General features: G+C 34.0%; 3 protein-coding genes across 3 annotated transcripts; 1 reads left to right on the top strand and 2 right to left on the bottom strand.

Annotated features, from left to right (window-relative positions):
* The first annotated feature begins 583 nt into the window (after nucleotides 1-583).
* LOC119836764 lies at nucleotides 584-4,424 on the top strand. Its single transcript, XM_038362222.1, has 4 exons — nucleotides 584-731; nucleotides 1,403-1,637; nucleotides 1,843-2,868; nucleotides 3,297-4,424. Exons 2-4 carry the CDS (start codon nucleotides 1,521-1,523, stop codon nucleotides 3,411-3,413), a joined length of 1,260 nt encoding a protein of 419 aa, XP_038218150.1. The 5' UTR covers nucleotides 584-731; nucleotides 1,403-1,520; the 3' UTR covers nucleotides 3,414-4,424.
* A 215-nt stretch (nucleotides 4,425-4,639) lies between these two features.
* LOC119836575 lies at nucleotides 4,640-11,092 on the bottom strand. The gene is made up of 12 exons (XM_038361957.1): nucleotides 11,089-11,092; nucleotides 10,788-10,913; nucleotides 10,194-10,302; nucleotides 9,713-9,849; nucleotides 9,226-9,300; nucleotides 8,941-9,023; nucleotides 7,961-8,086; nucleotides 7,151-7,298; nucleotides 6,607-6,728; nucleotides 6,100-6,232; nucleotides 5,445-5,750; nucleotides 4,640-5,085 (listed from the first exon to the last, which is right to left on the bottom strand). Exons 1-12 carry the CDS (start codon nucleotides 11,090-11,092, stop codon nucleotides 4,898-4,900), a joined length of 1,557 nt encoding a protein of 518 aa, XP_038217885.1. The 3' UTR covers nucleotides 4,640-4,897.
* A 544-nt stretch (nucleotides 11,093-11,636) lies between these two features.
* Nucleotides 11,637-13,397, bottom strand: LOC119836688 (mediator of RNA polymerase II transcription subunit 20). Its single transcript, XM_038362099.1, has 4 exons — nucleotides 12,959-13,397; nucleotides 12,722-12,864; nucleotides 12,388-12,647; nucleotides 11,637-11,896 (listed from the first exon to the last, which is right to left on the bottom strand). The coding sequence occupies exons 1-4, from the start codon at nucleotides 12,970-12,972 to the stop codon at nucleotides 11,687-11,689; spliced, it is 627 nt and encodes a 208-aa protein (XP_038218027.1). The 5' UTR covers nucleotides 12,973-13,397; the 3' UTR covers nucleotides 11,637-11,686.
* Nucleotides 13,398-13,434: the final 37 nt, after the last annotated feature.

Genomic DNA, 13,434 nt, shown 5'->3' on the forward strand with positions numbered 1-13,434 from the left:
TTGTAGAGGCATAAGGTCCATTGCAGACCTTACGCCTCTACAAATGGATTGCCGACTTTAAATTGGGAAGGGAATAAGGAAGGATTTTTGATAGGAATAAAGGACATGACTAGGAAGGGATAGGAAAAGGATATGATAACTGTTTCACTTTCGTATTTTTCGCCATATTGACCACACTTGACGCATGTTAATTGTGAACTTCTCAATACCCTCAGCTATATATGGAATATATTACTGTTGTCCTAAAAACGGACTACTACATAGTTTTAAAAATTACATATAAAACAAAAACATGAGTTTGTATTTAAAATATTCAATTCATAAACAAATCAAAACAGCAAAACGTGTTTTTTATACATGTACCTAATTATATTCAATTACTGTTAATTAATTTTCATGTGAACTTCCGGAGGGTTACATTAACATACCGTATTTTTATACTACTGTTTAGTGATTGTTAACATACGTATTCTTTTTTATTTTTACCTATAAATTATGAACGTATTATTATACACGGAAGTGATGCTGTCAAAGATGACGTGCCTTACGTTTTGATAGCAATCTATGGTTTGTGTCTGTCAAGTGCCAAGTGAACAGTAAAGTAAACAAGAAAAGTGAAACTGAAAACAGTGCACATGAAAAGCTGATTAAGCGAATGTTTATAATAAAGTTTATAGTGCAATAATGAATGAAAGTGAATATAAGTTTAACATACAATAAAAGCTTAAATTGTTAGCTCGTCAAGATATGTAAAGTTAATTTATTATGTAAAAAATTGATATGTAAGTAAAGTTAATTTATTTTTCACGCCAGGGCAAATTAAATCAATTTATTTTATTACTAGCCGGCCGCTCCGACTTCAAGCGTGGTTCGTTGTTTTTTTCTTGGTATAAGAACCTTCCTTGTGATAAAGCAAAAACGTTAAAAAATAGCGGAATAGCGTAGCAACTATTTCGGGAATCATTTTTATTTATATGAATTAAATGAATGTTGTTTATTTAGGTCTGGTGCCATAACAATTTAAATCAAACTTTAATACGAATAATGTACTACTCTGCATTATCTAATGTATGTAAGATATGAAACTAGAGCTTAGTTTTATTATTAGTATTTTATCAGATAACTTGCTCAATTAATTATCTAAGTTCTTTCTCTTATATTGATAACCCAAATAATAAGAAGTTATATTTTATTTCTTATGTAGGGTATAATTTTAAATTTATTATCAGTAGAATTTAGCTATTTTCGCTATGAAAGTTTAAATCCAACAAGTCAAAATATCTATGGAATTGGTGGAGTTGTTTTAATTTATTACTATTAAATTGGAACTGACTAAAAATTCTTATATATAAATTAGATTTTGTGTTGAGTTACTACATACTTATAATTTTTTTTATTCCAGTATTACAACCTACATCATCCTCATATAAAGATTTTCATCATTTCATTAAAGCAAAAAATAATATTAATGTAATTTTGTTAAGATATATTATAATTCATATCAAATTAAGAGCAATATCATGACAAAGGAAAATAACTCTCTACTCACGCAAGTGTCACCATTATTAACCAATGATGAACTTGATAAAGCTCTTTCTAAATGGTTTCAAGAACCTGTTAGCTACAGTCATTGGGAGGTAAGATTAAATGAAGCGCCTTATAAAAAATAGTATATTGTGAATGTTGTAAATAAAGAAATAAAATGATATTTGTGCCTTAATAAGAACACAATATAAATTAAATATTAATTCTGAACTGACTCTAAATTCAATGCTTTTTTTTATTTAATTCGTCTATTACAGAGTTTTGAAATATTCAATAACTATGAAAGTTTACTTCCAGTATGTCAGTGAAACAGGCAAAGGCGATTCCTATTTAAGTGAAGTAATGAGAGTTAAAATATATGGAAAAATTAATGGAAAGTCCAAACATGTGCAAGTAATTCTCAAGACAATTCCCAAGAATGTTTGTCGTCGACTCACATTCCGAAGCCATGACTTTTTCAAAAACGAAATAAATATTTACCTAAATGTATTACCTGAGCTACTTAATTTTCAATCTGAGAAACAAGTCACTGATCCATTCACAAATTACACCAAATTGTTCCTAGCTCTCTCCGATGGAGTGAATGATGTTATATGTTTGGAAGATGCATCTCTTGAGAATTATGGCAGCCCAGTACGCCAAGAAGGCATTGACTATGAACATTTTAAATTAACTTCCGAAGTTTTGGCCAAATTTCACGCTCTATCCTTTGCGATGCGCGATCAAAGACCAGATGAGTTTGCAAAAATTAGCGATACAGTATTCGAAACTTATTACGACCCAAACCACTGGGATTGGTACGCCAGGTTTTGGAAGAGAATATCAAGTATTGCTATAGACGCAGTAGATAAGGAGTATCCTAATACCATTTATGTTGAGAAAATAAGAGAATTTGCTGTGCCCGAACGCTACCAAGATATGATCAAAGCTGTTCAAGATAAAACCAATGGTGTTATTTCCCACGGCGATTGTTGGACGAACAATTTCCTGTACAAGTATCAAAATAGTACAATAGTGAATGCAAAAATGATAGATTTTCAACTATCAAGATATGCTAGTCCGGTTTTGGACTTGATATTTTGTATATATGCATGTACGGATCAAGATTTACGATTGCAACATTATGACGATATATTAAAGAATTATTACAGTGTATTATCGACACAAATAAAAGAATTGGGTAGTAATCCAGAGAGAGTGTATTCTTGGGATACTTTCATGGGGGAAGTTAAGAAATATTCTTACTTCGGCCTCGCGTTTAGTTTTGAATCTACGCCGTTCATCATTTTGGATCCTGAAGATGCGATTGTTATGGATATGGAGGTAAATACATAGCTAGTCAATAGATAATTGCCCTACATTTTGATAAAAGCTATATAATATATGAGCTTGTGGGCTCCCTACCGGGAGTTGTATAAGAACTGTACGATTTTTATATAAGGAACAATCAAGCGCACATTCGTCGTCAAAGCTAGTAGCGATCTGTCACGGCCAGCACGGGCGGGGGGGGTGAAGAGCACGGAGAATCGGTTGTGTGGCTGTTCAGCTGGCCGCCACAAGCGCTAAGTGACGGAAATTGTATTCTTGACTTTATATTGTTTATACTTTATAGTTGAGATTATTTTTTTTACATGCTTTTTTTTTTCAAACACCCAGAAAAGACAACATTAACATCACATTCATCTCCTATCATAGACGGGTTAATTTAATTGTATATATTTATATAATTTAAATAAATACTCATTTTTTAGGGTGACGAAAAGAAGAACATCGATGACTTTTGGCAACTACCGCCTATCGCCACAAAAGAGGGTAGATTGAGAGAAGCCAACAACGTAGTGCATTGTGTTGACAATGGTTACATATAATTATAAATACTAGACTTTTTAAATAGCTAACTCGCCTCCCACGGTTTTGTTCGTGATTGGAAAATAATGTCCTATGAAAATGGTAAAAGTTTATACAGAAATATCTTTGAAAGTACCTACGTTCGTGAAGCTAACGTGAAAATAAAACAAAGTGATTAATAGAAATTAATAGCTAGTACTGATATGGAATTGTAAATAATTTCTACAAATCAGAATGGACTTATCGATAAAGAAAAGTATTTTATATATATTATTTTTATATTTATTGTAGGGAAAAATATGCATGTTATTCTGACATGCCATTCAGCAGTATTTGACAATCAACTTTTATTTATACAACTATAAATAAATGACCGTTGCATTTTTGCATTATTGTTTTTTTAACAAAGGTATGACTATGATTGAGTCAATTTGAACGTTCCTGGTCGCGCCAATATATATAATTTCGATATTAAGCGGACTGTAAAACTTAATCTACGTGGTGTAGCGAAAAAAAGAAAGACGGGAACACACGGCACATACCTCGTCTGAGGGAGTAGCGTCCAAGCAAGCACGCGGTACAGCGCCACGCGGTCAAGGGTCCTCCAGCTCGGGCCAGGCAGACCAGATCCAGTCCTTCACTCCACACACACTCACGCGGCGGTTCAGCGCGACCAAATGGGAAGGCAGTTACACTAGCACAATGCCTGAGATATCTAGAGAACCTCGTGGAGGTTCTCCGGCGGTTGCGGGTTACGATCTTTATGAAAGATCTCTTCGATTGATGCGGTGACAAGAAAGCCTCATAAAGGCTCTCCGGCGGTATGCGAATTATACACGAAATGTCTAGAGGCCTCGTGAAGGCACTCCGGCGGTTATTGAGATCCGATCGTCACGGAAGATCGATGCAGACTGTGTGACGTATATGCGTCACTACGTCCAATAGGGACGTTGCGGGTGATTTAAAAGTGTGCGGTGATTGGTTGTGCTCGCATGTAAGGAGGGTAGTTGGATTACACCACAAAATAATAAATATTTAATTTTAATTCACTATTTTAATAATATTGGCGTTACCAGTTCCTGTATTTTTTTTTTTTTTATTTGAAACGATTTCATTTTCTCTCAGTTCTTATTATTGAAAAATAATTATGTGTGAGAAAAGTTATAGAAGTTTGAAAAAAAGAAGTTATGAAGTAGCGAGTTTATTTTTTATAAAATTCCAGTATTAGATAGTAATTTTATTGAAATTTTATATATATAAGGCGGGTCTCACAGAGCCGGGACGCCTCTATGAATTCACAATCTGATTTCCGGTAGCTTGCAAATTACATATATACATTGATATATAATATTTTCACATATATAATATTTATATTATATTATCTATTTAACCGATTAAATCATGTGTGTTTCTAGTTTATTTAATGATGCAAACGTCAAAATACAACCATCCATATGGAACCATCCAAAAAGAATATTACAATATCGGAAACGGCATACTGGCTTCATTCATCTTTAACATACTTCGGTTTCTGGGTGAATGCGATATCAAAATTCGGTTTTCCCGTCATAAATAAGATGTACGACATATTTGGGGATATCGTGGTAGGTACGGTTTTGGGCCCAGCCTCCGTGGTGGTAGTTTCCCTTGGTTCCTGCTTTTTCGGTTTCTGAGGTGGTGGCGTTGCGTCATCTAAAAAAAATGTTCAGAAGAAATCAGATAACGAATGGGACTCGATAGTTGAAATAACATTATTTGAAATGATTTGTATAGTGCATGCTGTGCTCATTTTTTATTGGTTGTCGATTATGACGAATATATTTTTTGTATTATTTTATGTTTATATATCGATATACAACTGCTAATGAGCCTAATTGTCCAATGAGCCAACAGTCTTGATATTAAATTTAGAAAAGGTTTCAAAGAATTTTACAATTCACATTATTGGTAATTGGTATATATAGTATTATTATATTGCTATATATAGTAAACGAAAACTTCATCTAAACCAAAAACTAAATGAAAACCACATAAAAAACGTGTAAACATACCAGCTATGATCCTAGGTTTCTTGGTTGTACTGGACCAGGTGCTATTATCGAACTCGGTCGTCGTCCACAACTCGTACTCCGGCACCCACATGCCCATGTCGAGCGGTTCAAATCCAAACTCCGTTAGATGAGTAGGCCCTCTATATTCTACAGGGAGCATCGTGAAATCTTCATAATAGGTCCCCTCCTCCCATTTCCAGGCCTGAATATCCAATAATGTCATATTCTTCTTGAAACCCCACGCGAACATCTCGAAACGGCACGTGTCAGAGAACATGAGGTACACTGATATTTCGAAGACGGAACCTGGAGTTTACATACTAGTTTTTAATACGTAAGCATTGACTACTTAATATAACTACTATCACATCACACTAATATTATAAATGTGAAAGTTTCTTTGTTCGTCAATTACGCTGAAACTACTGAACGGATTTTAATGAAATTTGGTATACGGACAAAGTCATACTTTGTGACTGACTTGGGTGATAGGAAACTTATTATCTTGATAAAATGCTCCCTTGGGATAAGAAATTGCTACCTAAAGAAATATAGTGCGATTTAGATGTCCTTAAATGTTTTCTTCCTTGAAAATGTTGTCTTTTATTATTAATTTTTATTTTAATTTATTTAGAAATTTAGCCCATGGTATTACCTTTATACGCATAACACGGCGGTCCCTTAGAATACCTAGTGCATAGATGTTTGACCCTCATTTCTGATACAGCTGACGCGTTCACCAGCTCTAAGGTGAGGCAAGTGAACTCCACATCATCGTAAATCGACAACTGTTAAAAATATCAGTTATAACAGCCTTTTGTACTATATTAATTTGGTGTGGTACATAAATTTGTTAAATAAAAAATAAATAACTATAATTATGGATTAAATACTGAGTATTTCTCAAATGCATAAGTCCTTTATTAGTTTGCCCATAAGTCTAATCAAGTGCACCTTAACCGGAAGATTTTGCTCGTAGTTCAAATAGGTTAATTAAAAAAAACGTATGTTTTATCAAGTCTAGGACATCAAAACATCCACATTGTTCCGTGTCGTTATATTCTACTGAGTATATGTTCACAGTAGTCTAGTCTGTACATATTATAATATTTATCAATGATATAATGATAAATTACATAAAACATTTTGAAATTAATCTTACATTATACGTGAGAAACTGGAACTGGTCATTATCAGTTCGCAGTGATATCATCTCGCGATACACGAGGTTCACTTTCTCTTCTTCATCACAGTTTCCGAACCGTTGGTAAGCCACGCTTCCCCCTGAAATATAACATTATCTAATTAACTTAAATGTTTATTTATGTTTAAATTAATATTTGATTGATTTTTCCATTTATTGAAATTCTAAGTATTTCCCAGACAAAAGTCACCCATAGTCCAAACAGGAAGATAGACACAAAAAAAAAATCTATGTAATTAATATATAAAATCTGCTAAGTACGAATCAAAGGTCAGAATCGCGACAATAAACGTTCCCTTTTACCATTTGCGTACAGAATCCTAAAAACCGTCCAAAATTAGTACCAGCAGTCCGCCCCGGTTTCATCCGTGGCACGTTTTTCCTTCCATTAACCTTCCTTATACCTCAACAAAATCGTAAAAAAGAATTAGCGTTATTGGTCAAGCTGTTCTCGAGTTATACACTTTATGTAGATAGACTATAGATACAGAAAAGAACTAACCTCTCAATATAAACTTGTGTTTAGACATCTTAGATATAGTGATACGTTTAAACTTGTTCAAAGTGCTTTCAATCCAGGGGAAATAGCTCATTATATCCAAATACCGGGATGGCGCTCCACAGCCTGGCCCGCGGACCCCTAAACCTAACTGAAAATATTAATTAGGATGAATACAATTTCATTCAGATAAAATAAACTTATATCATACCATATATATAGGTATAAGTTACGTTTAAAAATGGGCTTTTTAAGCGTGTTTGTTCTATTTTTACTACAGTTTTATAATTAACTGAGATGTGACGGAATGGTTGTCATTATTTATAAGTAAATTGTAATTATATTTAAATACTTATAAATTAAAAATAAATCCATATATCGTGGGTTGAAGAACCCTCTATGTGGGAGTCGAACACGCTTCGGCACGAATTGGGCCAACTAGCACCGGGGAAGTACCATTCCCCCACAGAAAACCAGCGTGTAATAGAAGCATGCTACAATGTTTCGTACATTGAGCGGGGGAACCAGAGGCCCGTTTCCTATTCACTCTTCCCAGTCCATTTCTTCTTTCTACTCGTCAATCTTTTCCTTATCTTTTTCCCCTTAAAAGCGGGCAGCACCTCTGCAAGAATGATCATGGGCGGTGGTGATCGCTTACGAACGTCTAACCACAAGCTCAGTTGCCCGCTTATGGCATAAAAAAATATTACACGTTTTATTGGACAAATGGAAATCTTTATCTACGTCTCAATTATCTATGTGCACTTATCACATAGTTTAATTACATGCGAAGAAATTATTTAATTTCCTCACCAATTGCCATCTACCCCACACATCCCTTGATACGAGGGTCGAACCCGCGTCCCACACGCATACATTATCTTCTTCCAAAGAAACAGCACAAGACACATGCGGTGGGCGCAATTTCTTTGCGTATAACTGCCGAAAATTATTTTACTGTTTCAATTTATATTTAATAATGAAATTCAAGAAAATAGTAAATTATTCAGAATTTAAAATACTGCATCGGCAGTAACAAATTTAGTGCGCGTATAAGATCATTTGCAAATTTAGAAATTTAATTTTGAAATCAATGTATTTTCAACTATGTATTAAGTATAATTTATGAAAGACAATTTGAGATATCTAAAGAAAGTAATAAATTAAGAAATATATTCATAATGAATGTCTTCATTTTTCATGGACCGCCTCCTTGGTACAGTGATTAACACGTGAGCGTAGAACCGAAGGGTCCTGAGTTCGATCCCGGTAGAGACGCACAAAAAAAAAATAATGTCTCGGTCTAGCAGGACACAGAAGGCTGACCACTTACTTGTCCATAAAGAAAATCGATCAGTGAATCAGATGTATATCATCTGCCCCATACCCCAGTAGGGTGTCTGTATGTGGTAGTCGAGCACGCTTCGGCACGAATTGGGCCAGCTCGCACCGGGGAAGTATCACACCCCCACAGAAGACCAGCGTGAAATAGCATTCTGCTGTGTTTCGTTCGGTGAGTGGGGGAGCCGGAGGCCCATATCCTTTTCCTTACCCTTCCCAGTCCTTTCCTTTATTCCTCTCGCCAATCCTTCCTTAATCCCTTCCCAAAAGTCGGCAATCCATTTGTAGAGGCGTAAGGTTTGCAATGGACCTTATGCCTCTATAAATGTTCATGGGCGGTGGTAGCGCTTACCATCAGGCGACCCACCAGCTCCATTGCCGACTGTGACATAGAAAAAAGGGGACACGGGACTTCGCTCTACATATTTTCATACTATATTTTATAAACTTACATTAGCTCTCAAATAAAACTCTCGACATAAATTGGCGGGTACATGAGACACTGGAATAACTGCCTTTTGTAAATTTTGATAATCTGCAAAAAGGAGGGAGGGTTTTCTATTAAACAAATTAAAACAAAAATGTTTCTAAAGTTTTAGGTCAACGAATATTTCCGGCCTTAATGCTATAGCACAAAACTACGCATGCGCGTGTAAAGAAATAGTAATCTTCTATCTCCTTCTGCCTTACCTGGCTGCTCCATCTGTTTATATTGATATCTATGGTAAATCGCTAACCTTTCTTAAACTTGACGACATAAAAATCTGGATTCCTTATTATATGAGGCGGAGGGCAGAGTGGTTTAATGTTGACTGTAAGAAAAACAAACAATAATGTAATATAACTAGCTGCACCCGGCAAACGCTGTTCTGCCTTACTCTGATTATTTAGGGGGATGAAAAATAGATGTTGTCCGATTCTCATAGATACCGGATAAGCACAAAAAATTTCATCAAAATCCGTCAAGCCGTTTCGGAGGAGTATGGCAACGAAAACTGTGACACGAGAATTTTATATATTAGATAACTGAGATTTTTTTTTTGCTACGGTCCGGTAAAATGACTTGGATACGATTCCCGCCTCATAATCATTTTTTTCTATTCTTTAAAAAATCTCTCATTTATCGTAATAGCTGTGCATTATTGTTTAAAATTTGTTTATCTTATATAGGACAAATAATACAGTTTTATAGCAGGGAGATGTTGATATAGGTAGGAAGTATACTATTTCTGACTGGAGTCCTTAGCTGTACCAAAGCGATGGTATTATACGTGTTCTCATACTCCTCGTGTATTACGTAATTCCTCACTTTACGTCCAATTCGGTTCCAGTTTTCACCCAAAAGTACGCGAGCGTTCGATCTGTAAAGAATCAAACAGGAACGTTCAAACTAAATAATAATTATTTTTCGTTTTTCGTAACAAGATATCCGATAAATATTTTGCAATTTCTTTTTAAGTGCAGCTTGCAGCCGTTATTTGCTCTTAATTTTAACATATTGAACATATAGACTGTACCTACAGTTTTCCCCTATGGTTCCCGTTCCCGTGGGCTTTCCTGAATAAAATAATATATACACAAAATATTTCTCGGGTCGCAAACTATATTCGTTCTAAATTTTATCCAAATCGGTTCAGTGATTTCGGAGAGAAAAAAAAAGGCAGACAGAGTTACTTTTGATACAGATTAACTTCATAATACTTACCGGAAATCATGTTTAGGCATTGGTCCAATATCAGCAGCAGCAGCTATCACGAATTCCGCTTGAATCAAAGCTACGGTCGTCACAGCTCGGGCATCATCAGATTCGCCATCTAGAATTAAAATAATACAGCAGTGATGGCTCAGTTGTAAGGACGTTAGACTTAAATAAAAAAGTCTAAGGTTCAAGACCGGACGAACGTGCAGGAAATAGTTTTTCAATTTATCTATACATTACAATTTACAATATATATATTACTTACCGTATTACTTTTTTACCGTATTATTTACTTACTTACCGTACTCTAAGACAGATTATTATAAAACTGTATCTATATCTTATCAAAATAGGCTAAATATTGATGTTTAGCAAAAAACAAAACATCTTCAATTGTCAGAACTAGACAGTCTGGCCATTTAAAAGGACCACACGGAGGGCGGCCTTCAAATAGAAAAAGCATTAAAATCAGTTCAGCCAGTTGAAAGTATCGAAGTAAGACGCAAAAACAGTCGAATTGAGAACCCCCTCTTTTTTTTGAAGTCGGTTGAAAATATTTTTACATCCCGGGTAGAAGCGAAGCTGGGATAAGATACTCACAGTAGCTGTAGTATAAGACTCCCAACCATGGATACTGAGTGATATCAACGTCACCTGTGGCTACTTCTACCTCATGATCTATTCCACAATCTATTAAATCGATTTCTACAGATCTAGCTGACTTTACTAAAAAAAATAATATAAAATTCATACATCATTTAAATGCAGATTTTTATTGGAAACATGAACAACTCTAATAAAAAAACCTACATTCTTCCATTGGCCTATTGTAGCAGATCTTAGTCATAAAATAAACTTATGGAATCTCTTAAAAAACAGTTATCAACAAGATCATATATACCCATATTTATTCACGATCTATATGTTAAAATACTAAGTCAAGCCAATAAAACTACTTACATATTCCATAAACTATACAGATCAAAATATGCCCACATCTCATTTTCTATATTATTTAAAATTGTACCAAAGGCCTGTACTCATTGTATGTTAGTTTATAATACACAAATATTGCTTACATCAGGTATAATGTTGTTTATACTCTTTCAACATTTTATTTTGATCATTTGAGAACAAATGTAAACATAAACAATTATATTTAAAATATTTAAATATTTGATATTTGTTGATTAAAGATATTTGATACTTTTAATCACAGTTATATTTCATACATACATGCATATCAGTTATTGATATACCAATGGAAATTGTTGAACTGACTTAGAGGTATTGGATTTTATTTATCATTATTATAACATGCCCATTTTTTCTTTTTTTTAATAGTACATTTGAAAAAAAAAAATTATTATATAACTTATATAATAATTTTTTTTTTCGTAAAATAATGTATCGTAAATTGATTAAGAAGGTCCTTTATAAAAACGCCTATTCTTATATAAAAATTTATTCTTGTAACCTTATCATACATTATCATAATCTTAAGCACTTCTCAAGCCAGTAACTTTTCTATAAGCACTGAAATGTTCCAAATATTGATATATAGTGTCTATAGGCGTGTATATTTCATTCATTCGGCTCAGCAAGTGTTGTGGTGGTTGTACTGGTATTGTGGGTCCAAGGAGACCTTGTAAGAACTCTCGTAAGAGACCCCATACTGCATTTGCCATTACACATGGCCGGTATTCTACCTGAAAATTTTTGAAATAAATTAATTTCCAAACATTTGACCGGATTGTTGTTTTCCCTGCATTAACAGGCTATTTTAATGTATATATAACCTATACAAAATTTAATCTCAGAATAGCCAACATGCCTGGAGTTAAGATACTACTCCAACTTCTAAATTGGGACCAAATGACTACAATTTCTTATCAAGCACAAAAAGAATCATGCCAATCTGTTGAAATACCAATGGATTTATTGAGTAACAAAATCTGTGGCAGGATCACGGGTGGCCGAGAGGCTAGGCGTTGCTACGGTTAGGCAAGAAACGCAGCTTCGAATCCTGCCTCGTGATCAAATTTTTGCTATTCTTTCAAAATTTCTCATGGATAAAAAGGTTGAAATCATTCTGACAGACAAGTTAAAATGTTATTATACATATACTACCAATAAAGAATATTATTTAACCAATTGACTATTTGCAGACTATAACAACAAAGAAAAACATCAAGCATACCTCTATAAGAATCCCCTTAAAATTCTGATTCATAGTTACAGACCCAAGCTTCACACAAAAGTCACTCAACTCAAAGCGGGGACCTTTGCTTTCAATTTTAGTCTGTTTTTTAGATGTATAATGTACTGAAAGCTTCATCATAAGCAAATCGAATAAACCATCAGCTATAACATGTATATTCTTTGTACCACTTTCGAGAATAGAAAAAACTGAAGCAGGCTGCTCAGAATTGTGTAAAATGTGTACTGTTTTAGTTGATCCTGAAAATCAATTTAGGGTTAAACACATTTTTCTTATTACTTATTCATATAAAATAAATATGACAACTTCTTACCCATTGTAGGATGAGACAGGTAACTTTCGCAGTCTACTAGGAATTGCCCCTGTTGCGTTGCTCCTAATGCTAGAAGTCGTTTAGTTAACAATTCGATAACGTAGGTACCGGTTTTATTTTCCGGCACTGGGTATTGTTGTAATCTATAAAAGAACGCGTATTTTGATTACAAAATCATTAGATAAACCACAAGTATATAACTATATAAGACTTTAGTATGTTAAATAATTAACTTACACCGTTACACCCATAGTAAATGTTTAAAACGGATTATTTCACTAAAAGTTGGTTACTGTGAGTTACATTGAATATTTTTTAGTTTACGTTCGTCGCATTATTCGAAGTAATATGTACATATAATTATACCATAAATTAAAGCAAAAACAACACAGACATGAGACAATAGCAATTTTTATTCTTAAAAAAATACAAAATACAGTTATCAAGAGGTTATGTTGTTTGTTGACAATTGAAATTTGTTTGACCATTTGAAGTTTGACATTTCCCAACCGTTTGCGAGTATTATCACAAAATTACCAAATTTGTGGGAATAATTGATTATATCTTAACTAGAATAGTATTCAGGATATTCACAGGACGTGTATTTTTTATATTATTTGAATGAGTGTTCTGATTTAAGTCATCGTTAAAATAATTAATGTCGTAACATTGGTAGGTATACGAATAAACTACAGGGAACAAGTTGGTAAACT

Source organism: Zerene cesonia, chromosome 25, assembly GCF_012273895.1.
Source record: "Zerene cesonia ecotype Mississippi chromosome 25, Zerene_cesonia_1.1, whole genome shotgun sequence".
Taxonomy (NCBI): domain Eukaryota; kingdom Metazoa; phylum Arthropoda; class Insecta; order Lepidoptera; family Pieridae; genus Zerene; species Zerene cesonia.